The following is a 27,356-nucleotide window of genomic DNA, read 5'->3' as shown; positions in this document are numbered from 1 at the left end:
ATAAAAAGCAGGATTTATAAGCATAGTTTTAAAAATCGGCCGAGTCAATGCTTTGCTTTGACCGCGCTTCCACTTAATTTTTAAAAATATTTGAAAATTGGCATAAGAGGGATTCAAACATGCGACCACAAGCTAAAGAACAAGCTTTAACAAACAAGCCACTGCTGTTTTGTGATTGCTTTTCATCATTTATATATAAAACATTCTAGTGCAGAAACAATGCAAAAATGCTCTTTGTGCATTCCACTATTCATTTATGTTTTTTTTTGTATACTCAACACTATTGTTATTTTCTTGAAACGGGTACACTATTCATGTTTGCTCCAATTCTCCTTGAAAAAAAACAATGTACACTTCAATTCTTTTTTGACTAAAATATATGCTTCAAGTTGTTCATTTATTTTAGTTAAAAAACAGTTGTAATTTATTTAATTTTATTTTCTAATATGAAAACATTCCTCCATTGCAAACAACAGAATCATTAGGTCATTGGTCGCATGATTCAATTTGTAAATTTAACTCTTATAAAAAAAGTTAATTTAACTCTTATTTTAAATTATAATATATCGTTAATGTTTCTAATTTATTAGTATGTATATATATATATATATAATTAAAATACATAATATTAATAAAATTGTTTCTTTCTAAATATTTTTATTAAAATTGAAATAATTTGTTAATATTTATTTAAATATGGTATGATTTTGTGTGGGTATAAAACACATATTATGGTTAATTTTGATGAGTTGACAATTGGTAGGTTTTATAGTTTTTAAAGTGATTGATTGAGTCACCAATTCAATCAGATTTAACCCGCTTAAATATCTATATAAATTTAATCTCAAGACCGATTTATCTTACTGAGTCATCCGAGTTGATCCGGTTAAGTCATGTGGTTCAACCGATGATCCAATGGTTCGACCATTGACCCATCGACCCAGTAACCCCTCCCGAGTCAATGGCCGAGCCGAGTTTTAAAACTATGCTTATAAGTCTAGTTCATCCATAAAATATAAGAGTCTAGTTCATCAAAATAACTCTACCAACATCTATAAGTTCCAGATCAATTGATAAAAATGTCGAAATTGTTAGGTCGAACATTGTGATTGTGGTTTGAACACAACCCCCTCCTCTTATGTGTGTGAGTTTTAATAGTTATTTGTCATTTTATTTTAGTGGTGTCTGGGGTTCGAACCACAGACCTTGCATATATTATGCATTGTCCTTATCAACTGAGCTAAGTTCATGGGGACATTTATCTACACAAAAAAATAACTCTACTAATTGAAGATGTCCAACACTATCCAAGTAGATCATTTACATCTAATAAGAAAAATCTAAAATATGCATATGTGGAAATTTCTAATAAGAAAAATCTAAAATATAAATATGTGGACCATTTTCTTATAAAATATGTGGAAATTTCTAATATTAGTTTTTTCTTATTTTTTATTTATATTCTTCATCTTTCAATAGTATCATCCATATACGTTGAAATTTCTACTCCCTCCGTTTCAAAATGATTGTCGCTTTAGCTAATTGCACGCATATTAAGGAATGGAATGAAATAATCATTAAACATAACACATTTTACTAAAATGCCCCTTACTTTATAAGAAAAGGACAAACTTAAAGGTGTGAGAGAAAAGTTGGAGAGGGTAAAGTTGGAAAAAAAATTAAAGTTGTATTGAAAATGTAAAGTGACATTCATTTTAAAATAATTTTTTTTTGGCTAAAGCGACTGTTGTGAATTCTATACAAAATCACATCAATACAAACTATGATGTGTAGAGCAAAGGAAAGTAGTAACCAATATCAAAGTGAGCACAAGCAATAATCAACAATAACAGCACATAGATCTAATCTATGAATCAAAGAGTAAAACACAAACCACAAGCAAAAGATAAAAGGAGAGAAAAGAGAAACAAATACGCCAAAGATTGTTCACCCAGTTCGGTCCAAACTTGACCTACTCTAGAGGAGAGATTGATCTCTCCAATCCACTATCAATGAGTTCTTACAAAGAGATACAAAAGGGTTACAAGAAATTAGCTTTGACAAGTTCACAAAGAACAACCCTAATTTCTACCATTTTCCCAATCTCACCAATGAACAAGACACTCAATGATTTTCACTCACCAAGGTGTTTACAATGTTTCCCAACCCAAGAGAACTCTAATCAAAGACCCTAAACCCTAAAGTTGCCTCTTTTGATTTCCCAAGTTTCTCTCTCTTCAAGCTCATCTTCAAAATCTGCAAAGAACACTTATATAGCAATCTTCAGCGTTCGAAATCGTGTCACGTTTTTCCCCAATCGTGTCACGATTGATGCGTACGGTCCAAGGTACGACCAACCTTATCCTGAAAATCTTGCCCAACAAGCCAAAAATCGTGTCACGATTTCCCAAAATTGTGTCACGATTGGACGCCCTGAAAACAGCTCTCGACATTACCAAAATCGTGTCACGATTTCTCTGCTTCCCAACTTTGTAATTTGAAGACATACACAACAGCGACACTTATTTTAAAAGAGAGGAGTAATATTTTTAAGTATTGATCTAAGATAGACCATTTATTAAGACCTCAATCTTAACTTAATACTCGCATTTAAATGAAATCCACCTACTTACGTGAGTTTCACAAAATTTAGGTAAAGCCGTATAAATTTCAACAACTTAAAAATAATATGTTAAAAAATGTGAGTTAGTGGCACTTTCCTTCCTCTATATATGATCCAACGTGAGAGAAAAGGAATTTATAAAAGGTGAAAAATGAAAAACAAACGTGCATAGACAGGAGCAGAAACTGAAAAACTCACAAAGGGTGGTTGTACAACTACGAGCAATGGTCATCCCACTTATCACATGGCTTTGCAGCCAGCCAGCCCTATTTTGAGGAAACGGTGATTGGTTTTTGGTTAGTGGTTAGTTAGTGTGTAACGTTACATGCATGGTTATGCCAATTATCATACCTCTCTCCAAAACCCTCCAAAACTAATTGCCACTACTCTTCTAGTTAAGAAAAGTGGAAGACTTGAAAGAAAAACGAGTGTTATAGGGATCAAATTAACAAAGTAGTACTCCAACTTAAGTGAAATGGCGTGTGTAGAAAACAAGGTTAAGGAATGATTGTGTGCGTTTCTCATCCCATTCATCATGGTTTTGCAGCTTCATATTGGGAAACGGTGCTTGGTTGGTTGCTCTGTAACGTTTCAACCTCATGTTATGTTATGTGCACTCCCTAATAAAAGTTTGAGCTGTATTTTTTTATACACATTTTCCATGAAAAATTCTACTCCCTCCGTCCCTCAATGATGATTTATTTGACAAAAAAACAATATTGACTTAACATATTTTGATCATATTTTTCTACTAATTCACAACGATAAATAATCATGTAAGATATTATTGGATTCGTCTCGATGAATATTTTAAAATATTCAATATTCATAATTTTTTTTAGTAGAGAGAATTGAAGATATCAAAGATAAAACATATGCATTGGTACGTGTGTCAGAGTCAACTAAATCATCTAATATGTAACGGAGGGAGTATGACAGCTCATTATGAAACACAATCAACAAATATAGAAGACATTTTTGTCAACAAAAATTGATATATTTAGTCCAACTTTTTAATCAGATATAAATACAGTAAATATTTGTTGATCTAAATTTTTCTTATAAATAGGATGGAGGGAGGAAGTATTTACTAATCATCTACCCAATTTTTTTTACTAAAATCATCTACTTAACTTAACTAATTGTCCATGAAATTTCAATCAAATATCTACCTTAAAATATGATTTCCCCTATGTTTTAGGCAAAAACAAAAAAGGGGATGCCCTTTTCCTTCTGCAACGTCCTTTTTCTGCTTCCTTCCTTCTTCTTCATTTAACTACTCTCTCTGTCTTCTCACCTCTTAAACCCAACCACTTGGACCCTCAAATCTTCCTCCATTTCTCTCTCTTCCCTCTCTCCTAAAAACCCCATTACAAAAACAAAAACAAAAACAAAAAACTCACAACATATTTTTTAATCTGAATCAAAAACAAAAAACCATGTTGTCCAGAATGAACAGCAACAACAATGGTTGGATGGAAGAAAGAGAAGACGAAAACAACACTACAAACCCAAACACTCCTTCATCTGCTTCACCTGCTTTCATCCATAACCACAACAACAAACAACAAGATTTCTCTTCTTTCATCAAACCCATGCTTGGTGAAATCGATGAAGACGATGAACAATGGTACATCAGAGACATGTCTTTTTCTTCTGCCCCTAACTTAGACAACGTTTTACTTCACACCATCAACGATTCCGTTTCTTCTTCATGTTCACCTTCTTCCTCCGTTTTCAACACCCTTCTTCATCCTGAACCAACACCATCCAATTCCAACCATCTTCAGTACTTTCTTCCTCCTCAAAATCACAAACCCATTAACCCTTTTGACCTTCCTTGTGAACTTGGTTTTCTTGATCATCAAGCTTCAACAATGGCTGCTTCTTCTTTTATGGGTAGTTTCGTTGATTTTGCTTCGAAAACGCCATTAACAGCTACTGCTACTACTACTCAGTTGTTGAGCTTGCCCCATTTGCCTCAAATCAACAATGCCTTCATGGGGTTTCAGAACTCTCAAGAGGGTTCTGGAAAGTCACTGTTTTTGAGACCACTTGATTCTTTACCTTCTTCTGGAACACAACCTACTCTGTTTCAGAAAAGAGCAGCACTGAGAAAAAACATGGGCAAGTGTGAGATTGGTGAAGGTAGTGATAAGAAAAGGAAGTTCAGTGGTGGAGATGAAATTGATGATTTGAGTTTTGATGGGTCTGGTTTGAACTATGATTCTGATGATTTGACTGAGAGTAATGGAAAAAATATTGGAAATGGTTCCAATGGCAATAGCACTGTCACTGATCAGAAAGGGAAGAAGAAAGGAATGCCTGCCAAGAATTTGATGGCCGAACGTCGCCGGAGAAAGAAGCTCAATGATAGACTCTATATGCTGAGGTCCGTTGTTCCAAAGATTAGCAAAGTAAGAGTTTTAATTTTTCAAAGCCTCTTTAATTTCAAGTGTTTAGAGAGTTTCATTTTCCTTTTTGATTAATGCTTATGTTAGTTTCTAATTCATGATTCTTAAAGAATTTGATCCGAGTCATTGTTAGGGTAACAAGGATTAAGGATTAATTATGGTAATTAGCTAATTAAGATTGATAATATGTCTTAAAGGCTTTAATTGAGTTGTTTAGTTGCTGTGATTGGTGGTGGATCTGAGGATTCTATGACATGTTTTTTGGTTTGATAGATGGATAGGGCTTCAATTCTTGGGGATGCAATTGAGTATCTGAAGGAACTTCTGCAAAGGATCAATGACCTTCATAATGAGTTGGAATCAACACCTGCTGGATCTTCACTAACACCTGCTTCAAGCTTACATCCTTTGACACCGACACCATCTTCGTTGCCGGGCCGTATCAAAGAAGAACTATGCCCCAGCTCATTGCCAAGCCCCAATGGCCAACCTGCCAGGGTAATGTTGTTTGTTTGTCCAATGCTGGAACTTGTTCTTTTGCTTAGATATTTGCTCAAAATCACATTGCTTTCTTACTTTTTATTCCTAAAACTAGAAATAGTGGTGTGTATATTGACATTTGACAGCTAGCAGATTTGCTTGTAGATATGGGGGTTGTGTGCGCTCACAACCTCTGTGACTGTATGCAAGCAGCTACATTTGAATTGTACAATCAAGATTAGATGGTCTAGATTTCAAGTTCAGTATTTTAAATTTAAAAATCAAAATCTACATTAAAATATGGACAGTCCAATCTTGATCGTACGGTCCAGATGTGGCTAAGTGCGTGTACTCGAAATGCACACAATCAAAATCATTTGTGTGCTTTAAAGTGAAACTGAACTTCTGCTTGTTTTAGGGTGGAAATGGAACGAGTCATGTATCTTATATGATTGTTATTTACCAGGTCTAGATTTATCAATCTTGGTTTGACATAGACTTATATACACATTTGAGCATTGTTTGTCAATAGAATGATTTAATAGAAAGTTTTCTTGATGTCATTGTGCAATTGTTATTTTAATTTTTTGTATAGGTTGAGGTTCGGTTGCGGGAAGGAAGGGCTGTAAATATCCACATGTTTTGTACCCGCAAACCTGGTCTGTTGCTCTCAACCATGAGGGCTTTGGATAACCTTGGATTAGACATTCAGCAAGCTGTTATAAGTTGTTTCAATGGATTTGCTATGGATATTTTCAGAGCTGAGGTAAAAAAAATAAAAAAAATGCTTTCATTTAACTTGGTATCTTGCCAACCATAGAACATTCAATACTTTCTGCATTTGATAATCAAAAGGATTTACAACAATTCATTACAAAATAACTACAATTAGACATTCAGCAAACTGTTATAAGTTGTTTATTTATTGTGATTGAGGTGTAAAGGCTAAACCTCCTTTCTTTTACAGCAGTGCAAAGAAGGTCAAGATGTCCATCCGGAGCAAATCAAAGCAGTACTCTTGGATTCAGCTGGCTTCAATGGCATGATCTAATTAGTTTTGGCAACAAACAAACTAGTAGTACTTTCCATTTCAAACAGTCAATTTAGCAAGTTTTATTATATCAGTTATTTTTACTTTTTAATGATTACAATTCAAGTGTATGATATTGGCTCTGGTGACTTCAGTTTAAGTTGAATTGGAAGAAATTTTCAGATGAATGAATTTATCTCTTTTAAAAGCAGTTACACATTGGTTGGCACCTTCTACAAGTTTGATGTGAAGCTTGTTTTTTCTACGTCCAACTGATTATCCTCTTTATACTCCTTTCAGATAAAACATAGTTTTGAAGTGACTTGCTATTTGTGTTTTATTCCTCTAATTTAAACGTGGCTATCACAAATTTATTATATATATTATCTTCCCTTTTGAAGCAAAAAGTAGTTGGAAAAAGAAGAGAAGCGTATGTCATATAGTGAATGCATCTGCAGCAAAATTGGCAATATTAAAGGTATAGGCTAACACACAATGCCCACATTTTGATCTAATTTCCAAATAGTGAATGAAAATCAAGGTTTCTAATAACGTGCACGCATTACCTTTGCTCCTGTATATTTTTGGTCCCATATACGAATATAAAAAACTTTTGGAGATATTTGTGGTCTTGAATATAAGATACAATTTTTTTTTTTGTATTGATGTACCAAGCAAAAAGTAAAAAACATTGAATAACAAGATTATTTAAGAAATAAACTTTCAAAACTATCGTATTAAGTGATTCTCCTTGGTCTCAACTCAATGATTTATATATTCTTATATATAGGACTAGTGGGAGTAGAGTATTACTTGCAGTGTTAGAAAAAGAAAGAAAAAAAGAGAGTACTATTTGTAGACTATAGTTGGCCTTAGACCATTATTATGCTGAAATGCTCCCCTAAAAGTGGCTTGTCACGTAAGCCATAAATAAATATCCAAGGAAACTTGGACCACATTACCATTAACATGTTTAGGATGGAATGATTTTCAAGAAAAGGAAACGCTGTTGTTTAATTGTTGATACTTGTAAAAGTAAAGAAAAATTATAATGAGAATGAAATGAAAACTGTAAAAACAAAACCAACTCATCTGTATTCTTGCACTGTTCACAGATTATGGTATATATCATGTGCTGAATAAAATGCAAACTCAGTCTTAAACCTCAACTTTTTCTCTTTAGGCACAATTCAGGAACTTAAATCTTTATGAATAATCACTCATGTAACTTATATACAACCCCTATATACTATATAACTTTGATCATATGATAAATAAACTCCCAAAAATTTGGAATGTTACAACTGTAGTTGAAAATTGTAAGGGATGTGAAGACCCGCTAAACAGCATATCCCATCTTACAAAAAAGACGACAACCACAAACATGTGGCCCAACAAAACCAACTAACCAGTTCTAAGCTCCCAACAAAAAACTGTTTTTTTTTATACATCCGAATGACTTGTTGGTTGGTCCTCAATTTTCTCTAGAAATGAGGCATGGATTTTTCCGATATCGTCAGGTTCTGGTGCAAGCTTAAGAGGAGTGTTGCCTTCATTATCCGCAGCAAGTGGATTGGCACCCCTGAAAATAATTGTACTTGATCAAACATAGCTTTTTATGTTCTAATTAGCACATACACCAGAATTTAGTTTTTTTGCTTACTGTTTGATAGCCCTTAGGTGAATATGGATATTTTCATATAGGCAAATGTTAGTAGTTAGTTCTTAGGGGGGGGAGAATTTATTAGCAGGAAGAATCAAACCCTGGACCTTCTTCTTAATACTTTTTCAGCATTCCAACCCCATACCATTGGACTACACCTTCGGGAACAGGTAAATTTGGATATAGAATCCAATGATAGAGTATAGGGATGTAAGGTAGAAATGGAATATCTATAAGTACCTTGTAATAAGCAATTTTGCAGCTGCAGTCTTCCCTCTCATAATGCAGTAATGCAATGGTGTCCTACCTCTTGAATCAATAGCATTTAGATCTGCTCCATACTGTAGGAGAAGCTCGATCATTCCAACATCACTTGTTAGGCATGCCAAGTGAAGCAAACTAGAACCCTCTTGTATGTCCTCCATTAGCTGAACTTTACTTGAAGATGTATTTGAGTCACTTGAAGAAGATATATGAGAAAAAAAACCTGCACAGGAACTAATTATTTGTATCATGCATTTTTCATATTTCAACAGCAAAAAGTTTCCAAAAGTTTGGACCTTTTGGGATTAGAAGACATACCAGATAGTGCTTCTCCACTAACAGAATTGATGTCCACATCCGATTTGACAATGTGCCGGTACACTGCTTTCTTGTCGTTGGCATAGATGCATTCCATCACTTGTTGCCCCACTGAAAGAAGATGGTGGCTTTTTGGCATCCTTCGAACAAATACTTTCTCTGAATACTGTCATAAGAGAAAACAATCAAGTTCTATCAACAAGATATTAACTCATAAATAATGAATCTTCAACTCTTAATCATCTCTTCACATGCTTTGTAGTTTACACTGATGTGTAACATGGACAAAATATCATAATCTTCAATCACCAGAGTTTGAGTTAGCAAAAAGAATATTGCTTTCCAACTCTAAGAAAGAAATAACTAAAAGTAAGCATTAGAATACCTTTGCATGAATGAATCTTTCCTTTAGTGAAATAAGATCATCGTGTTCTGGTTTTTTTGCATGACCGAACTTGTTTTTTTCAGCTTTGGATGAACTGCAATGCAGGTTGCAAAAATGTTAGCGAAAGTTTAGACATAATCCTATCAATCTCTGCAATACTTACCCAAAAGGAGTGTCATCAGTTTGTGAAGTACTTGTTGCATGCAAAAGCTCCTCCCAAACCGAATTCGCAAAGAGATTTCCCAGTGACTGAAACATAGTTAAGACGGAGGAATCCCACACTTTGACATCAAGTTTCAGTGATCTTACCTGGCACAAATTGCCATCACACCTTAGTTGCAAGAGTGAAGACTGAAAACTGAAAGCCTTAAAACCAATAAAAAAAAACTAAACAAAATTTGTATGAGAATATGTGTAATAGTTAGTTAAACTGATTGTATCAGTTAGTTAGTGTTTGAGCCAGCTGTTAGGATAGCTTGCAAGAGGAGCTTCAGCTTGCAATAGTAGCTTGCACGACAAGCTACAGTTTGTAAAAGCTAGTTGGTGCCGGCTGTAACCAACTAAGATGTCGGTGTAGGTTAGCCTTAGTATGTGCGAGTTAAGATCAGCTATATAGAGGACTAACTACCTTGTAACTAACTTAATGTTCAGAATATTCAATACGTAAATAGGTTGAGAAATGTCTATTATCTCTTTCTCTCAAAATCTTATAATACGAACAATAAGATCTTGATAAGGTATGAAACATATATATATAGATATAAATATGAAATATCAACTACTTACTTTTGATTTATGTACACCAAGATTACGGTGAACGCCGGAACATTCAATGCATACGAGGATGCCAAGGTTTAAGGATGCCCAGTCTGGTTCAGGTTTACCGCAATCGGCACATTTGTCATTACCGCTAACCTTTCTTAGAATATCAATTGGTTGTTCAACTTTTATACCCTGCTTATTCTTCTGTAAGTCTTCAGATGATTTAATAAGGGTGGAGTTCTTGGATGCAAAATCCCCACTCCCTAATCGATCATAATCTTGTAAACTTGGTAATGAGTCGATAATGCTGGAAGAGTCGCTGTCACCACTTTCTGAGTCAGCTGAGAAAGACTGTCACGTAATTTGTTTTATAATTATAGTAGTCACAAGTAATACATGCATCCACTGATGTGTTAGAAATAAAAATTATTGTGTACCTTTCCACCTAGTGTCTGTACCGACAATAAGGAGGCAATGACTCCATTTATCTTTTCCATCCAATCCATCTGGTCAAGCGCATTTTCTGCCTGCAGTTTTTTTCCAAAGCAGAGTGAAGAGTAACGATAAATACCAAACTATATGTTAATAAAGCATAGTGAAGAGTAATGTTTATACCTGCAAAGTATACATCTTTGAGGGTGAAATAATCCTGAAGCAGAACCTTAAATCTGATTGCTCAGCATCAATCTTGATTGTTGATGTGAGAAGGTTCACTGTGTGGCGTGCTACAGATTTTTCATCAGGAACAACTCCAGGGTAACCTGAAGAAAGCAACCTACTCAGAATGCCTGCACTGTTTTCATTGGCACAATTCCGCTGTGAATATAGCTGATTGAGACTCTGAAATGGTTGGTACATGCTAAACATTCAGTAAATAGACAATACTCAATACTTAGAAAAATGTCTAAGTCGAAGCTAAACAATATTTTTTATCGCCAAAAATGAGCATCACCGAATATACAATACTCAATACTTAATTAGTCTTTAAGTTTTTACTTGGATACTTACATTTGTATGTAATGGTTTACGATAGTAGTAAAGCATTCCACGACTATCAAGAACAAAAAACCTTCTCTTCCAGTCAGCCCTCAAATTTGATGAACGTTTTGAAAGATATCCCTGTCGAATGACTCGAACCTACACATATTAGTGCTCAACTTATGAGGCAAATGGATTCTAATGTGCGTGGTTCAGTAATGAAAACTAAGTAGAATGGAATGAAGTGAGGGGAAGCATCATATCTATAAATACCTTTCCACTTGCAGCTGATTCAGCTACTGCATCTACCACACTATTTGATATCCTAGAAAAAGGATGAATATTCACTTCTCCACTGGGAGAACCATAAGGTCCATTCAAGGACAACCTACTTTCTTGATAACTTGCTTTTTTGTACTCTACCATTCTTTCACAAAGAGAAATCTGCTCCTCATTGTAACTTTCTCTTGCTTTTTGTGCATAAGCCAAAACCTACAACATAGAAGATACAGTCAATACTAACAATATCTTCAAACCAACAATTTTACTTGATACATGCCATTTTGGTGTTGCTAACGAGTTTAACTGCTTTAACATCTCAAGTTATCATAGATTTTGAGTTTCGACGAAGTACATGCACTCTGAATGCAATATTCTAACTTCAAACATATAATCAAAAGAAAATCATATAAGTATCCTCAAAAGTGAAGTGTTTTGTAACCTCAATAATGAAAGGTTCCAGCTCCTGTAACTGCTGATATCCCTACAAGAGAAAGAATTTTTAAAACTGGCATAAGTGCAAAATTGTATTCCCTCTGATCTAAAATACAAGCAGAAAGGAGCGTGAATTAGGTCCAAATTTGGATAATGCCATATATGACTATACATACCTGTTGAAAGTATCGAAGATGAGCGTCCATGACTCCAGTGACAGCCTCCAAAAACTCAAATCTCTTCTTGGCCTCAATATTATGAAGAGCACCAACCTAGAATACAGGATGGAATATGCTCTGTAGTTAAGATCCGATCACATGCATTTCATATTTTTACTCTTATTAAAAGCAGCACATCTTGTTCTACTAATATTACCAGATTGAAACGAGCTTCCTCAAATATTGTTCTTGCATTGTGCAATTCCTGGAATGTCTCTCTATCAAATTAGATTAAAAAAGATCATGGTAGTCCATGACAAGATAATAAAATGTTTGTCAATACAATACCAAAGATGAGCTACTTGATGTACCTCTTCTATGACAGCGGCAACATCAAACTTGGTGCTTTTTCTCAATGACATAAACTTCTCACGTGCCTGTAGCATGAAATCCATGTTGTATTTGTGTTATGGTCATGAGAAAGGTCAATGAACTTCCAATATATCTAATTTATTTTAAAAATTCCTAAACTTCTTCTTGGGTTTGGTAGAACTGAATTAGTACATGCATCTTAATTCTTTGAAATTTCTTTAAGAGAGTCGCTGAGAGTGCAAATCCAAAATATTGAATTTTGTGATGCAACTTGTCGGTAAAACATTACAATACAAATTGCTTTGAAAGTCCAGAAAGTGAGAATGGTTGAAATAAGATCATACTTTATTGAAAGTTCATACTCAATTATATCCATCATAACTCATAAATCAATTTTTCTTCCGTTCTCAGTAATCAGACTTGAGAACATCAACATAAGAAATTCGACAAGCGAGTTGAACTGAAGATGTTAAAACATAAATCAAATCAGGCAGGTTGTTCACCAAAAACATATATCAAACTTTTGCCAATACAGCAATTGAGTGAACACTGAATTTCGAAAAGTAACTGTCATTGAGAAATTTGCCCCTTGTAAAATAAAATAATTCAAGAGTAAAGGATCATACTGAATACTCAAAAAACTAATTATGCTTCTTCCATGAAAATTAAAAAAAATGAATGCAGAGATAATTATATTATGCGATTTTCATAGCACCTGATCATATAATTGGGAAGCTTTATCAAAACGCCTCCGAGCTTCCTGCAAGCATCACTTGAAGGCTTTAAAATATAACATTCACAAGTCAAGTTTAATGCAGGAATTATGAATATTTTGTTGAATCAATACTATAATGAATATCATCAAGTATACCACATGTTTAGCGTAAAATAATCAACGCTATTAATTATGTATGAACATTTCAAAAAATCATGCTACTCACTATATACCTTGACATCAAGGATTTCAACATTAAGGATGTTCGTTAACCGGTCATTTAGCATATGCTCCACCTACGAAGCCACATCAAGTATAGTCAGGACAGCAATATGCACTAGATCGATTTTTTCTACCTGAGTTACCACAAAACCTTTTAAAAAAATAAGACAGTGATTGTAAAAGTTGGCATACTATTACCTGTGAACGAAGAAGTTCCTTGTGTGTACTGATTTCTCTCAAAGCAATAGAGAATTTGGCCATTACAGGTCCTGGTCATACCATTTTTTTTACATCAAAAGTTATAGTTAAAAAAGGACAATTTTATTGATGGAATATTTGAATTAAGCACGATAATTAGAAAACATTGGAATAGACTAAATAAGCATAGCATAGTTACCTCCCAAAGTTACAAATAGAGGATCACTATGGCCTCCTCCAAAATTTTCAAGGGCAGTTGCAAATGCAATGTCTCCATCATATGCCTCTCCAAGCCCTTCCCTAAAAAATGATTGAAGGAACTATTAAGGCATTAGAAATTTAAGACCATGAGAGCTGTGGCTTAACTTCTATTTAATTGGCCGCAATGATCAAAATTTGAATCAGTTCAAGAAAAATAAAAAGCGACAATAGAGTTCAAGGATATAGGAATCGTAGTGATTAGAATGTGATTTTAACTTCTCCCACTAACACTAAACAAAAAAATACTTATCTCATTAACAAATTAATAACTAGAGCAACATTCATCATTATAATAGAAAAATCTATGTTGGTTTTCTTCTTTTTCTTTTCCATAGGTTCCCTCCACAAGAGCGAGACATTAGTTCTCCACATACCACATTGTATTGTAGGACACTAGCCCTTCTGATAGACTAGACCCAACGCTCGTTAAAATTATGCCGACAGTTTCTAAGGAATGTTATGCCACTACAGACTTGTTTGGATTGACATATTTGAGTTTATCTACAAGCATAAGCATTTGTGAGACTGCTCGGGTAAACTTATTTGCATGAACTCTCCAAGGTAGTATATGACAACATCTCATAGTATATACAAAAACAATTTGATTTTATCTTTTGTTAGAAATTGCTTATTATGATAAGTTTTTATGCTATAAACTGCAAATTAAGTTGTTTATCCGGAAAACAAAATAGTGTACATATTGAAAAGTTGAAAACTCACGTGTACTTTCTACATCCTTTGTGGAACTTCCAACATCTTGAGCGTAATGATTCCACATTTTCTTCCAAACCCTGAAGCTGCGTTGACGTTATTCATGATACATAATTGAGCAATCAATTTTTTGTTCGTACACAAAACACACGCATAATTATTACATGACCCATCAATTAAACAACCAGCCGTCTTAGCTCAGCTGGTAGAGCGCATGGCTTTTAACCATGTGGTCGTGGGTTCGATTCCCACAGACGGCGTTATAGAATATTTTTTCTGATTTTTTTGTTACGTAATGGTAACAGAACGCCAAGATTAAATGAACATGGGAGAAAACGCAGAATGTTTAAATGAAACATGAAAAAAGATTTGATCATACAGAGGAAAGAAAAGAACCTGTTGACGAAACATGGGAGAGTCGTTGAGATGTGCGAAATTCATTAACAGAGAATAAAACAATGCTTAATATTCTTCTTGTGTTTGTTGTTGTCACGTTGTTCCTCTTTTGCTGATTATTCTAAGGTGACAAAAAACTAAAGAAAAAAGAGATAGGTATTTGCTTCTTTTTTTGTTCATGTTATTTTTGAAGTTGTAATTGCGATATTTCATGTCTGTCGCTAGAAATCTAATCTAATTAAATCATCAACCCTTTAATGTCTCTCTTTATTTGTACTTCCATCAAAATGTAAAATAGGGGGAATAAAATTCTATTATATTTGGTTATTTCGGTTACGTGGTTGAAAACACCCTTTAATAGAGGACATATCAAGTGAGAGGATCTTTTAAAATGAGAGATGAGAGGGTTAGATCCTGACCCTTGAACTAATCTTTATCGTGTTATTTCATTTTAACGACCGCATGATACTCAACCTCATTTCTTTCTTCATCTTTTCGTGAACCCATATCTGTGTCTTCTCTCTCAATACAGTTCTATTTTATTTGTTTTAAAATTGACTTCTCCACTTCCTGCTTATGGATTGATTTATCAGCTACATATTTTGTTAAAAGAAATTTACTTTTGAAGTTTGTTTGCCCACATGACTTTGAATCTAGCTATGAAATCAAATTGAGGATAATCGTTCTTTCAACCCTCTTTGAATCCTCTACCGAAAAATAACTTTGGATGCATCGGCTATTCAAAATTCTTCTCTCTCACAATTACTTTCTTTTCCTTATACTGTTCATATTTTCAATATGAAATTCATTGTAAGAAATATATGAAATTCAACATTCTTTCAATTGTCCACCGAAAAACGAAACTGCTGTCGCACAAAAGCGATCGATTCATAAAGATTTTGGAAAGAAAATTAGTTTAAAAATGACGGAAAACTGATAGTTAGGTATAATTCTGGAGTGGTGATCGAGAATGAAAACAGAGAGGAAGAAGAAGAATAGTGCACATAACTAGAAGAAAGAGAGTATTTTAACAATAATTAATCTGAACCATTAATATTCATCCAAGGGTCAGGATCTAATCCTCTCATCTCTCATTTTAAAAGGTGCTCTCACTTGATATGCCCTATATATATATATATATATGTGTGTGTGTGAGTCAGGATCCGTTGACACCTAGTGTCAACGGATTCGTTGACACCAAATCTCAACCATTTATTTTATTTGATCAAAGGCTAAATATAGAGCCACATTTTTTTTTATTGTGTACCCTTCTTTTCAATCACACATTATTATTGTTTTCAATGATTTACAAAACCGAAATTGGAAACATGATCATATCATGATCCTACTCATTCTCTTGACTGACTGCAAAATAACTAGATAATTAAAATAGTTTCAAGATATCATCGTTTAGAATGCCTTGGAAATAATTGCATATGAATGTAAAAAAATAATTAATTAGTTCACAATTTTATTACGTGAGTAACTTTTTTTCCATCACATAACTTTCTCTCCATCACATATTATAATTTTTTTCAATCATTCAAAAACATGGTTGCTTGCTATTATTATGTATGCATCTCAATCCCCTTATGGTTACTACCTCGCATGGATTCAAGGCCATGATGACAATCTATGCCAGACTTATGAAAACAATAGCAATTGGAGAGAAAGGTAGTAAATCTAAGGAGATGAAAGTAGTAAATCTAAGATTCCACAAAAGTATTTTTGATGAATTTCATTTTATTGATGAAATTTTAGGTTTGACAATTGAGTTTTTAAAATAATACAGTTTAATGATTATAATTTTGAAATAGATTTTAGCTTAATAAATCACAATCCTCCATTAGTATTTGAACCGGTAAAATGAATTTAAATGAGAAGAAGTTGTAATTTTCATTTGAAATAAGAGACCAATGGTTTAGGTGGGAAATCTAAGCAATAATCATAATAATGATAAGAAAAACCAGCAAGTGTACCTAATAGTGAAGGAGATGAATAGAGGACTTTTAATTTCTAAAAGCATCAAATTAGATTTGATGAAACATCTCAGCAAGTGTACCCAGAGGTGAAGGAGATGAATGAAAACCATAGACAACGGAAGAAGGAAAGAATGAAGACAGGAGAAGTGTCACGGTATGCTTAGTTCATTTAGGAAACAAGAGGATTTTTAGGAAAGGAGATATGAAATATTGAATGCCTACATTAAGATTTTCATAAATGATTATTGACCTTTAGATTAAAAGAAACGAACGTTTAAGATTTGGTGTCAATGGATCCCATATATATATATATATATATATATATATATATATGACATTAAATATATATGATTTAATAACTTATCATAGTCATATCTCATTATTCTTTTTATCAAACTTTCTTCATAATATTTTTCTTCGTCATATAACGATGATCAAACAATGAAAAAACCACAATAGATAAATTGTATTCAAGCCTTGTTTTATCATAATATATCGATCATCGTATTTTTTTTTTTTTTTGAAGGACTGTTACAAGAAGATGTTATTAGAGTGACATGATCTCTAAGAATTGATAATTGATCAAGCTTGTTTAATGTATTTATAACATGCACAAGCCGTCTCTGTGAAAATGGAGGCCCGGCTCTCTTAAAAAAATAGACCCTTGGGAAAAAAAATTAAAAGAAAAATAAATAATGTTTTATTTTATTTTCTTAGAGAATATTTATAATATTTATTGTTAGAACTTTGCAATTTTATACGACAAGTATATGCCAGAAATTACAAATAATCTAAAAAAAAGTAATATTATATTTTTATTTGTAAATAAGTAATTAGAAGGAGAAGAGAAAATATTGATGAAATATAGACCTCAAATACATTAAAATTAGGCCCAAAAAAAACCTATCATGCTGGAAAAAAATACAACTAAAAAATTCAACATATCCCATTTCTGGGAGTTGAACAGCCACTAACCATTACATTAAAAGATTTTACCACCGCACCACGTATTTTATACCATTAATACTACAATGGTACGAATATATATTGTTATTTTCAGTGCATTACATATTAAATAAAAAATTATTTTGGGCCCCAAAATTGAAGAGGTCCAGCTCCATTGAGCTGTTTGCACCTCCCCAGGAATGGCCCTGAATATGCATTAAGATTTTTTAATATATAACTCCCTTTTATATATTGAAACTAGGGATGACAATGGGTACCCAATGGATAGGGTACTATAGTACCCATCCCCATACCCTCATTTGTAAAAAATGTCCGTACCCGAGCCCGTACCCTCGTGGGCAACAACTTTAGTGCCCTTCCCCATACCCTATGGGCACTTAAGTGCCCATACCCGCACCCATTACCCGCACTTTCTCGATGAAAAGACAATAAAAAACATCACAATTGAAATAAAACTATGATCCAAAATTATTTAAATCAACTAATAAAATAATATGAATCGTAGTATTTAGCCAAATAAAAAAACATCCAAAATATCCCTCAAAAATTAAAATAAAAACATTCAAATAATCGTAGTATTTAGGTTTAAACTTAAATAGCTTAGATTTTAGGTTTAGGTTTAGACTTAAATAGCTAAATAAATTAAATAATTGTACACCAAAAATAAATAAAGTATTTATTATATTATATAAATATGTACATGCGGGTTGCGGGGCTGGGTAGTATAGTACCCTTACACGTGTCCATACCCATTAAAATTTGCGGGTATTATCCTACCCGTGCCCATACCCATGAAAGCGGGGTTTTACCCTACCCGTTGTGGGTATTTTTTGCGGGTACCCATCGAGTCTGGGTCCAATTGCCATCCCTAATTGAAACTCAACTTGTAGACAGTGGTTACCGTACCGTTGGGATGAATGATCGCACAGATAAAGCACCATGCACATAAGGCACCAAATTTTGCTAGTAATACATACATTTGTTTTTTGAACATATATATAATCTGTGTAAATATGAGTAAATAATCAATTTCCCCTCTGAAATTATAAGTTTTATCAATGATCCCCCTGAAATTAACAAAACTTCAATTACCCCCCTGAAATTTCACAACGTTAGTCAATTTACCTCTCCGTCAAATTTTTCTGTTAGTGAACATGACTTATTTGCAAAATTTCTGTTTGCAAAACTTCATGTTCACTAACAGAAAAATTTGACGGAGGGGATAAATTGACTAACGTTGTAAAATTTCAGGGGGGTAATTGAAGTTTTGTTAATTTCAGGGGGGTAATCGATGAAACTTACAATTTCAGGGGGGTAATTGATGAAACTTACAATTTCAGGGGGGAAATTGACTATTTACTCGTGTAAATATATATAGATGACATTAATTTTTTTTGAGCATAAATTATTTCTTAAGAATGCAAATACTTCAGTTTTTAATGTATTGATTACACCAATTTTTACAAAAACTTATTATTTATAGCCCTTAAAGATTATCACGGAGGCACTCGTTAACATTTTTCAATTTTTTATAATAATATATGTTAATACTTAGAGGTGTAACAATATTTGGTAATTGTGTGCTCATAAAATGTCTTTTATTTTATACACCTGTGCAAAAAGAGAAAAAAAAATCATAAAAGAATAAATATACACAAATTAGAAACTAAATAAATAATTAATGATATCAATGTTTCTCTTCCAATTTTAAATGGGTAAATAATGTAATTTATAGTGTGTCTATAGATTAAAAGAATGTTACAAAATTATACGTAGATTATTTATAAAACAAAATAGTTATTTGATAAATAAGGCGCATATATATATATAATACTTAAATATAAAAGAGGTTAAATTTTATAATCACTTTGTGTTTCTAACTTATATAACATCTATTCTTTTATGATATGTATGACTCAAAATTCATATTTAAGATGTGACGAATTAATAATATACAAGTATTATTTGTAAGACATATCAATGGTTCATGCAAGCACATGTTGGTGGTGTTTGTAGTTGAAATTGATGAATCCAAAAGTCATTTTTTAATACACGAAGAACAAAAAAGATATGCATCTTGTCAAAATATATTGGTGATTCATGTATTATTAAGTTTTGTCGTTAATGATTGATTGAAATGTATGACTACAAGAGTCTTATTAATTCATAAGAAATAAGAGAAAATATGTTGCATGTGATTTATCTAATATTCATAATTTATCTTTTAAAAGTGTGTTTTTATCTTTTCTTTAATTTATAAAACATGCATTAACTAAAGTTTGGTAGATATTTAAAATGCTTCTTTTGGTTGATTGATTCAAGCAGGTTACAAATCAAATTTAGAACAACATCAAATATTATAATGACCAGCTTTTTGATAGGATTTTAGTTGTTTACTTTTCGGGTAACATCATATAAACAAAACAAATAAATTTAGTTGTGTTTTCTCAGGTTCGAGTATGCTCTATTTAGACAATGCTTCATTTAGATTACACGTGTAAAAAAAAAATTAAGGGCTGATTTTTTTTTTAAATTATTTAATAAAAATAGGGGTTAATTAGTAAATGATCCTTATAAATATCTAGAATTGCATTTTTAGTCCATAAAAAACTACATTTTTAGTCCTAGTAAAATTTTCCTTCAATATTTTTAATCCCCGTAACAATTTCCATGAACATTTTTAATTCCTATAAATTTTTTCGTCAATATTTTTGTCTCGGAAAATGCTAAAGGAAATAAAAAATACATTTTTTTTTGTAGGTACTAAAATGACTTTCAGAATATTTATAAAAACTATTTATTTAACGGGTTTTGCTAAGTCACTTGTTAAGGATTTAGAAAATGAAAACATTTGAAAACTTTCATGTAGAAAAAGTTTTTTTTTTTATTTTCAATGTGTTAAATACATAAATCACAAACTAACATTTATACTTTAAACTTCTTATCAAATCAAGTGTCATAAAGACACTTGTTAGCCTTTTCCTTATCAAATTCACTTTAGAAAGAAACAAACAAACCCATCACCACTATCCATGCTTGAATTGAAGGAAAAAAGTAGACTTAAAATTTCATAATCTCATAAAACACAAATCAGTCCCAAATAATATTAAAGCACCAGACTATTAGACGGCTACTTGATATTTCTAACCACTTATTCATCTTAAGAGGTGATTTTTAATTATCTTAAGAGGTGAATTTTCTCTGCCAACGTTCATGCCGAAGGTAGATGACAAGGCATAGTCTATGATCTCTAAATCTTTTTTAGGATATTGAATGAGTATTGTTGTTCACACTTTTGGTTTGGCTGAGAAATACGAGTAATTTACCCAAATATCCTTCGGCAGTTAACTGCCGAAATTTTAAAGAACCGGCTGTAGTTAACTGCCGAGAAAAAACTTCGGCAGTTAACTGCCGAGGAATTTCAAACCTGAAATTAAATAAGGAAATACACCTAAATTTTCCCTTAATTAAATTTAATTCTTTACTACATGATTTTTTTTTTATAACGTTGTTGATTTCATTCATATAATTTTGTTGCCATAAATTAAGAAATATGAGATCTTAGAATTACATATTCGATCACGTTTCTTACTAGTAATAGAAAAGAGGTTTTATTTCAACAAAAAAGAAGAGGTTTTATTAATAGAATAATTACAAATATAATTATTTGAAAGAGAGATGAATAATATCTAAAATATTATAAAATAATAATAGGTTAGTCAAGCCTATGAATAATGACAGACATCAATGAAATTAATTACAAATATAATTATTCTATCATTTATAATGTTTTTTGTTGCTGTATTTTTTCTTTTGTATTGAATCACCATTTTAGGTCCATTAATTACTGATGGCAAACATTTTTATTTTTTGTTGTTGCGTTTTTCATGTTAATTAAAGTAATAATATCTGAAATATTAGTATAAAGTAATAATAGGTTAGTCAAACCTATGAATAATGACAGACATCAATGAAATTAATCACTAATAATTACAAATATAATTATTCTATCATTTGTAACGTTTTTGTTGTTCATTTTTTTTTATAGAATCGTCATTTTAGGTCCATTAACTACCGATTGCACATATTATTCATCTCTCATATTTCTTCATTTATGGCAACAAAATCATATGAATTAAATCATAAAAATAATTATGTTTAATTCCTTAAAAGGATTAAAGAATTAAATTTAATCAAGGAAAATTTAGGTGTATTTCCTTATTTAATTTCAGGTTTGAAATTCCTCGGCAGTTAACTGCCAAAGTTTTCCTCGGCAGTTAACTCCAGCCGATTCTTTAAAATTTCGGCAGTTAACTACCGAGGAGCATTTGAATAATTTGTGTTTCTCAACCAAACCAAATGTGTCAACAGCGATACTCATATTGAATTCCTCCTAGTTTTGGGTGATTTGCTTGATATTCGACCAAGATTATTAAGGTGCTTTGTTTTGCTGTATGTGACATGGCATATACTGTTATGCATTTGCCTGTGCCCAAATATCAATTGATCCTTAAACTGTTGACAAATAAAGTAAAGCTAGAACACTAATCCACACACTATCATTTAGATACGAGTCAGGAGGATCTTCTCATTTTTCCAACAGATTCAACTAGCTAAATGAAGACTTACAAGCACAAACAAATTATGCATTGGAATAAGAATTCTGTTTGGACTTGAACATTTATACAACTATATAAGACACATTTCCTTGCCAAGTGCATAACAAAACCATAAAGATGGAGCTAACAAATCCAAGAAAAGTTGCCAAATTCTTCTAATAATGCAATATATGTTCATAGGGTACGAACCCAGGCATTCATAGCAATATACTAAACAGTTGTTTTGTCATTCTTCTTAGACTCTTTCTTTCGCTTCTTCTCATTTTGACGATCTTTGACTTTTAAATCATTCGAGAAAGTCCTCAACAAACTAGATAGATTTTCATTTCGATGTGCTGAACCAAATTAAAGATAATTAATTAGTGATTTGTTCAGATTAACAACAGAACCAATGCAAAAACATTAGAAAACGAAAAATCAGGTAAATATTACGAACTAACCGCAGAGAATGACATCTTCCATATTTACAGATTTACGATTTGCATGCTGTGCGAATAGTTGAAGATCCTTAGCTAACCGTTCTAATCACATAACACTTGCTTTAATTAATCACATTATTTAACTCAACATTATGAACTCAATAACTTAACAATCAACATAAAAACCTAAACTAAACCTAATTAATCAATCAATTTGTAAATATAAGCATTGTAACTGGAATTATTTCAAACACGTTGCAATCATAGGATGTTAATTCGAATTACCGGTGTATTTGAAGGCTAAATCAGCAACGCAAGCGACAACAACTTTTGAAACTTCCATGCCGCTTTTGTTAGCTGCGAATTGGAAAGGAGAATTAAGAAATTGAATGTTCAATTGAAGAAAAGTGAAAATGAAGAATTGAAGTGAATAGAACCTTCAGATTCGGCGATTGAGATTGCGGAGAGTCTGAATCGGTCACGTAAGAGCTTCATTTCCAAATCGTTTTCAACTTCGTTGCTACCGCTTCCTCCCACCGATTCCATTTCCTTCAGTTCAACGGAGGGAAAATCAAATCTCGCTATAAGAATGGAAAACGATTGGGCCCGATTTGTTATATATCCCGGTTCAGGTAACCCGATTCAGTTATGGGACTTTCCTTGTATTAAAAATCGAGATACTATTAGCACCTCCATTTTAGTCAACTACCAGAAATTAATTTACTTGCAAAATAAATGAAGACATTTTTTAAGTATAATTTTTAGTTGCATTGCAACTTATTGATTTTATTTTAATTTTGAAATATAAACTTTCATGTGTGTTTTCTACACTTATTTTTTATTTGTAGACGAAGTAATAAACACCACTGTAAAACTCTCTCTCACACACATAAGACGAATACGTAAAGTATGACAATATTGACATTGTTAGTTAAACTAAATCTTATGAACTCTTTAAACATACTCCTATTTTAGACCACCCACAATGAAGCTCCCCTATTTAGGCGTTTAAGTGGGTCTTAAAAGTACACATTATTTATTTTTATAAATTTTCAATGTCAATACTTAATAAGTAGTTAATTCCTTCAACCCAACACCACAACAAAATTACTAATAGGTCCTGTTAATAACTCTATATTATTACATTTCTAAAACGCTCACAAAAAAATGAAGAGAAAGAACGTCCTTATACATGCACCCTTCTCTATAAGCACCTTAAAATATCACTCTACAATGGATGCGCCTATTTAACACGATGCTAAATAGGTGAAACACCCTGAATGATTCTAGTGGGATAACCTATACTCAAATTTAGTATAACATTTAAATATGTTGCATATTACTCTTTTTGCGTCATTGTTTAAGCATTTAATACAAATATTATTATATTTAACTTCTTAACCACTGCTCTGTGCACCGGTTAACATGACCCTTTAAATATTTATACTACCTATTATAAAAAGAATTTAATTGGAATACTATGACAGAGTAAAGAAATTTTACAAGATCAACCAATTAAAATGATTCTTTAAGACACATCAACTTAAACGTTAAAAAGGAAAAAATCAAATATAATCTATACTAATAAATGACATAACCAAGAGGACACCAATGAAAATCATTTCTTGATGAGTTTTATGGGCTGCAATTTCGAACTGATGAGAATTACAAGGCTTGATGAATTTTATGTGTTGCAATTGAATTTTGTTAAATCCGCTGCACTGATGAGAATTACAAGGGGACTAGAACACTGATGATTGGGACAAAAAAGAGACCAAAGAAACCAAGCAAGCTTGCAACGACAAAATCAATTTTGTTTATTTAGAAAAAATTGAAAGGAAATTATCACAAGATTGAATAAGAAAATCGATAATCATAGAAACTACTAGATCGCACACCCGTGCGACGTACGGGTGAATTGTATGTAAAATACATTGTTGTCATTAATTGACTTGAATAAACTTTCAGTTATGCATCCAATTTAAAACCAATATATTACTTATTGGTTCAAAATTATTTTTCTCTAAACCAAACTAATTCGTTACATCGGCCCCCATTTTATTCTCAGAATAAAAGTTCAATTAAAAATGACAACATCATGAACTTGCATACATACAAAAATACCTATCAGCAGCCACCGAAGGAAAACCAGTTGAGGGACCGTTTGTTACAATTGCTATTAAAAATGGTTCTTAAAGTATTTCATCATTTTGTTATAATTTTTTTAAAAGATAATTTTTTAAAGAAAACTTCAAATGAAACGTTGGATTAAACAATTTTACAATATTATTTAAGAGTTATTCATCCTTTTGCTACAATTTTTGAATAATATTTAAAACAAATGTTTAAATGAAAAGTTATTTGAGTAGTTTCTAATAAAAAATCGTTTTTGAGAAGTCTCTATTTGAAAAATATGTAATTTTTATATCAAATCTTCAACAATGAATATCTAAGTTGCTACATGTCAAAATTAATATTTTAGTTCATAACAAATGAGTTCTAAGTAGATTTTCTATTTTTTTTTATAAGTTCTCATAAAAAATTTATTTAAAATATATTTTTTAATCTATAATAAAAGGACCTAAATTACAATATCAATTATCTGCAGTTTGTGGTGTAATTGGTGAACTGTATCCAGAGTTTGAGTAGACCAACGAAAAACAGTTTAGAAATTGATACTTCCATATCACCAAGTACCTCGAAACTTCAATGAATTTCAATGTTAAAATCATTATTATAACAATTAATGTGTTGCCAAAAAACCCACCTCAATTTGAGCCATCTTATATTTCCATTTACTTAGTTCTGTCAACCTCACTCAACACATACATGTCTCTACTTGTCCTGGATTTGCTCCATTGTATTTTTTATTTTATTTGAGATATTGCTCCATTGTACTTGATGGACCAACACTTCATGAATTAGTAGTTGTAAGTTCATTCCAAGTTCAATTAATACTATAACAAATGAAGTCTCGGATAATTGATATTGTAATTTAGGTCCTTTTATTATAGATTAAAAAATATATTTTTGGTCTCCAATATGCATGGGTCAATTAATACTATAACAAATGAAGTTTCGGATGTCATTTTCAAAAATAAAAAGTAACTAGTTTATCAACCTGACTTTACTACAGCAAATAGAAAAAAAAAACTTTTCAAAACAAATAAAAAAAAAAAACATAGAAAAGTTTGCTTTGAAAAGTAAATTACTTATGTTTACAAACCCTTTAAAAAATGATCTAAATAAAGTTTAAAAAATAGATTATGGTTAACGTTAATCATAAATTCACTTTTTATGTAACAAAAATAGTGTCCAAGACTTTAATAGAGCAAGAGGAAAATTGTTGCCAAATCAAAGTAAGATGATGATAAATTAAATGTTAAGTAACAAAGTAAGCATTTTCTCTCTTGAGTTTCGACTAAAATGTTCACGTGTATCCCAACTGCGTTCATCCACCATAACATTATAAGTAAAATATACATACTGCAAGTATACCTACTACAGATCAATTGGGGAGACCTAAGAAAAATGAATGTATTTACCATTAGCATAATATTTTTTTTGACATATTAGACTCGTTCTAAGCAAAGGTTTTCCAACCATATGTGCCTCATTTGGATGCTTTGTTAACACTAAAAAGAATAGAAAATAAAAATTTATATAACGGTAAGAAAGATCATTGCAATGATAAAAAAATTACAATTATGAATTCAATGAAAAAACAATTGTTATGAATTCAATTAAAAAAACAACAATCAAATAAATAAAAAACCACTAAACAGCATAACATGTAAGTTCCATAAACAAAAAACCATTTCCAAACAATGAAAATCTGTGTATTCAATCTTCAGAAAATTAAAATAATAGAGAAAAAAATACATGAAAATAGGAACAACTGAATGTTTACCGGCTTATAATAGTTCAAATTTATCATTTAATAATTAAAGAAGGAATGAGTGGCTTAACAAAAGAACTAATATGCTAAATGAGGACTTGCCAAACATGTCAGTATGTATATATCGTAATTTGTAGATAACAAATTGCTCCATCCATATGCAGATCTCTCCATGCAAACTGCAAGCATTATTGTATGTTCTTTCAAAAAAATATTGGATGTGAGCACCGAGTATACAAAATATATATGAATACCTGAAAAAATGCAAATTCTCTTTAAGAGCTTAAATACTGATATATTGTTGGAGCTGAGAAAGGATTATGAAATTAATCTACCTAAAATCTCATATACTCAATTCGAGGAAAATACTGCAACATGATTAAAGGATATTTGATTTGTGAAAAGAGGAGTTATTGGAACACGGAAGCTTGAAGCCTATTGTGGGCAGAAGAACCTCTCAAGTATTAGTAATTAGTAATACTTTCATGCATTGGAAGTATGCATTTTCAATACTTATTTTTAGGGGAAATGAATTTTCAATTAATGAATGGTACAATTTTTATGTATTTATGTTTAGTGGCTCGGTACATGAATAAAGCATTGGAATGTTGGGAAGAGGTGTTTGAGTGGAAATGTTATTAAATGTCACAATAAGATTACTCTTCTCATGCATCGGCAGACTTCAAGAGTTATGGGAGGAAAATTTGAATTTGAGATTTATGTGATGATTAGGATAAGCACTTAGAAAAATTAAATGCTTGTACAATGGAGGGAAAATATTAGGGTTAAATTAGGGTAGGAGAAGGTT

General features: G+C 31.9%; 3 protein-coding genes and 1 non-coding gene across 11 annotated transcripts; 2 read left to right on the top strand and 2 right to left on the bottom strand.

Annotated features, from left to right (window-relative positions):
* The first annotated feature begins 3,816 nt into the window (after window positions 1-3,816).
* Window positions 3,817-6,764, top strand: LOC25491140 (transcription factor ICE1). Of its 2 annotated transcripts, none has more exons than XM_013606196.3 (4): window positions 3,817-5,040; window positions 5,311-5,535; window positions 6,113-6,283; window positions 6,488-6,764. In XM_013606196.3, the coding sequence occupies exons 1-4, from the start codon at window positions 4,063-4,065 to the stop codon at window positions 6,566-6,568; spliced, it is 1,455 nt and encodes a 484-aa protein (XP_013461650.1). In that variant the 5' UTR covers window positions 3,817-4,062; the 3' UTR covers window positions 6,569-6,764. The 2 variants fall into 2 exon arrangements, with proteins under 2 accessions (XP_013461650.1, XP_013461649.1); XM_013606195.3 differs by having other exon boundaries at window positions 3,818-5,040; window positions 6,485-6,764.
* A 923-nt stretch (window positions 6,765-7,687) lies between these two features.
* Window positions 7,688-14,889, bottom strand: LOC11434092 (ADP-ribosylation factor GTPase-activating protein AGD1). 7 transcript variants are annotated; one of them, XM_024778094.2, is made up of 20 exons: window positions 14,665-14,884; window positions 14,278-14,354; window positions 13,496-13,596; window positions 13,297-13,367; window positions 13,110-13,172; window positions 12,877-12,921; window positions 12,161-12,226; window positions 12,007-12,054; window positions 11,808-11,903; window positions 11,639-11,680; window positions 11,191-11,409; window positions 10,948-11,058; window positions 10,555-10,779; window positions 10,377-10,466; window positions 9,964-10,290; window positions 9,341-9,486; window positions 9,178-9,271; window positions 8,793-8,958; window positions 8,451-8,697; window positions 7,688-8,129 (listed from the first exon to the last, which is right to left on the bottom strand). In XM_024778094.2, exons 1-20 carry the CDS (start codon window positions 14,707-14,709, stop codon window positions 7,991-7,993), a joined length of 2,418 nt encoding a protein of 805 aa, XP_024633862.1. In that variant the 5' UTR covers window positions 14,710-14,884; the 3' UTR covers window positions 7,688-7,990. The 7 variants fall into 7 exon arrangements, with proteins under 7 accessions (XP_024633862.1, XP_003602755.2, XP_024633861.1 ...); XM_003602707.4 differs by having other exon boundaries at window positions 10,948-11,076; window positions 14,665-14,883; XM_024778093.2 differs by having other exon boundaries at window positions 10,948-11,076; window positions 14,278-14,348; window positions 14,665-14,883.
* On the top strand, window positions 14,456-14,528 carry TRNAK-UUU (transfer RNA lysine (anticodon UUU)). Its single transcript has one exon. It is a non-coding gene; the product is annotated as a tRNA-Lys (tRNA).
* A 7,249-nt stretch (window positions 14,890-22,138) lies between the features above and the next one.
* LOC11435055 (protein MHF1 homolog) lies at window positions 22,139-23,246 on the bottom strand. The gene is made up of 4 exons (XM_003602706.4): window positions 23,088-23,246; window positions 22,936-23,007; window positions 22,672-22,752; window positions 22,139-22,566 (listed from the first exon to the last, which is right to left on the bottom strand). Exons 1-4 carry the CDS (start codon window positions 23,194-23,196, stop codon window positions 22,442-22,444), a joined length of 387 nt encoding a protein of 128 aa, XP_003602754.1. The 5' UTR covers window positions 23,197-23,246; the 3' UTR covers window positions 22,139-22,441.
* Between the last annotated feature and the right edge of the window lie 4,110 nt (window positions 23,247-27,356).

Source organism: Medicago truncatula, chromosome 3 (genome assembly GCF_003473485.1).
Source record: "Medicago truncatula cultivar Jemalong A17 chromosome 3, MtrunA17r5.0-ANR, whole genome shotgun sequence".
NCBI lineage: Eukaryota > Viridiplantae > Streptophyta > Magnoliopsida > Fabales > Fabaceae > Medicago > Medicago truncatula.
Note: the sequence above shows the minus strand (reverse complement) of the source record. Positions and strands in the feature narration are given on the sequence as shown.

Bases quoted from the DNA above. Each gene is read 5' to 3' on its own strand.
- LOC25491140 (XM_013606195.3), top strand. From the start codon at position 4,063: ATGTTGTCCAGAATGAACAGCAACAACAATGGTTGGATGGAAGAAAGA. The intron at 5,041-5,310 runs GTAAGAGTTTTA...TTGGTTTGATAG, and splicing joins TTGTTCCAAAGATTAGCAAA to ATGGATAGGGCTTCAATTCT. The intron at 5,536-6,112 runs GTAATGTTGTTT...TTTTTTGTATAG, and splicing joins CCAATGGCCAACCTGCCAGG to GTTGAGGTTCGGTTGCGGGA.
- LOC11434092 (XM_003602707.4), bottom strand. From the start codon at position 14,709: ATGAATTTCGCACATCTCAACGACTCTCCCATGTTTCGTCAACAG. The intron at 13,173-13,296 runs GTAATAGTATGC...GTGGCTTCGTAG, and splicing joins AGGAACTTCTTCGTTCACAG to GTGGAGCATATGCTAAATGA. The intron at 11,410-11,638 runs GTTACAAAACAC...TCTATGTTGTAG, and splicing joins TGGAACCTTTCATTATTGAG to GTTTTGGCTTATGCACAAAA.
- LOC11435055 (XM_003602706.4), bottom strand. From the start codon at position 23,196: ATGGAATCGGTGGGAGGAAGCGGTAGCAACGAAGTTGAAAACGATTTG. The intron at 22,753-22,935 runs GTAATTCGAATT...TTATGTGATTAG, and splicing joins TTTAGCCTTCAAATACACCG to AACGGTTAGCTAAGGATCTT. The intron at 22,567-22,671 runs GTTAGTTCGTAA...AATTTGGTTCAG, and splicing joins GGAAGATGTCATTCTCTGCG to CACATCGAAATGAAAATCTA.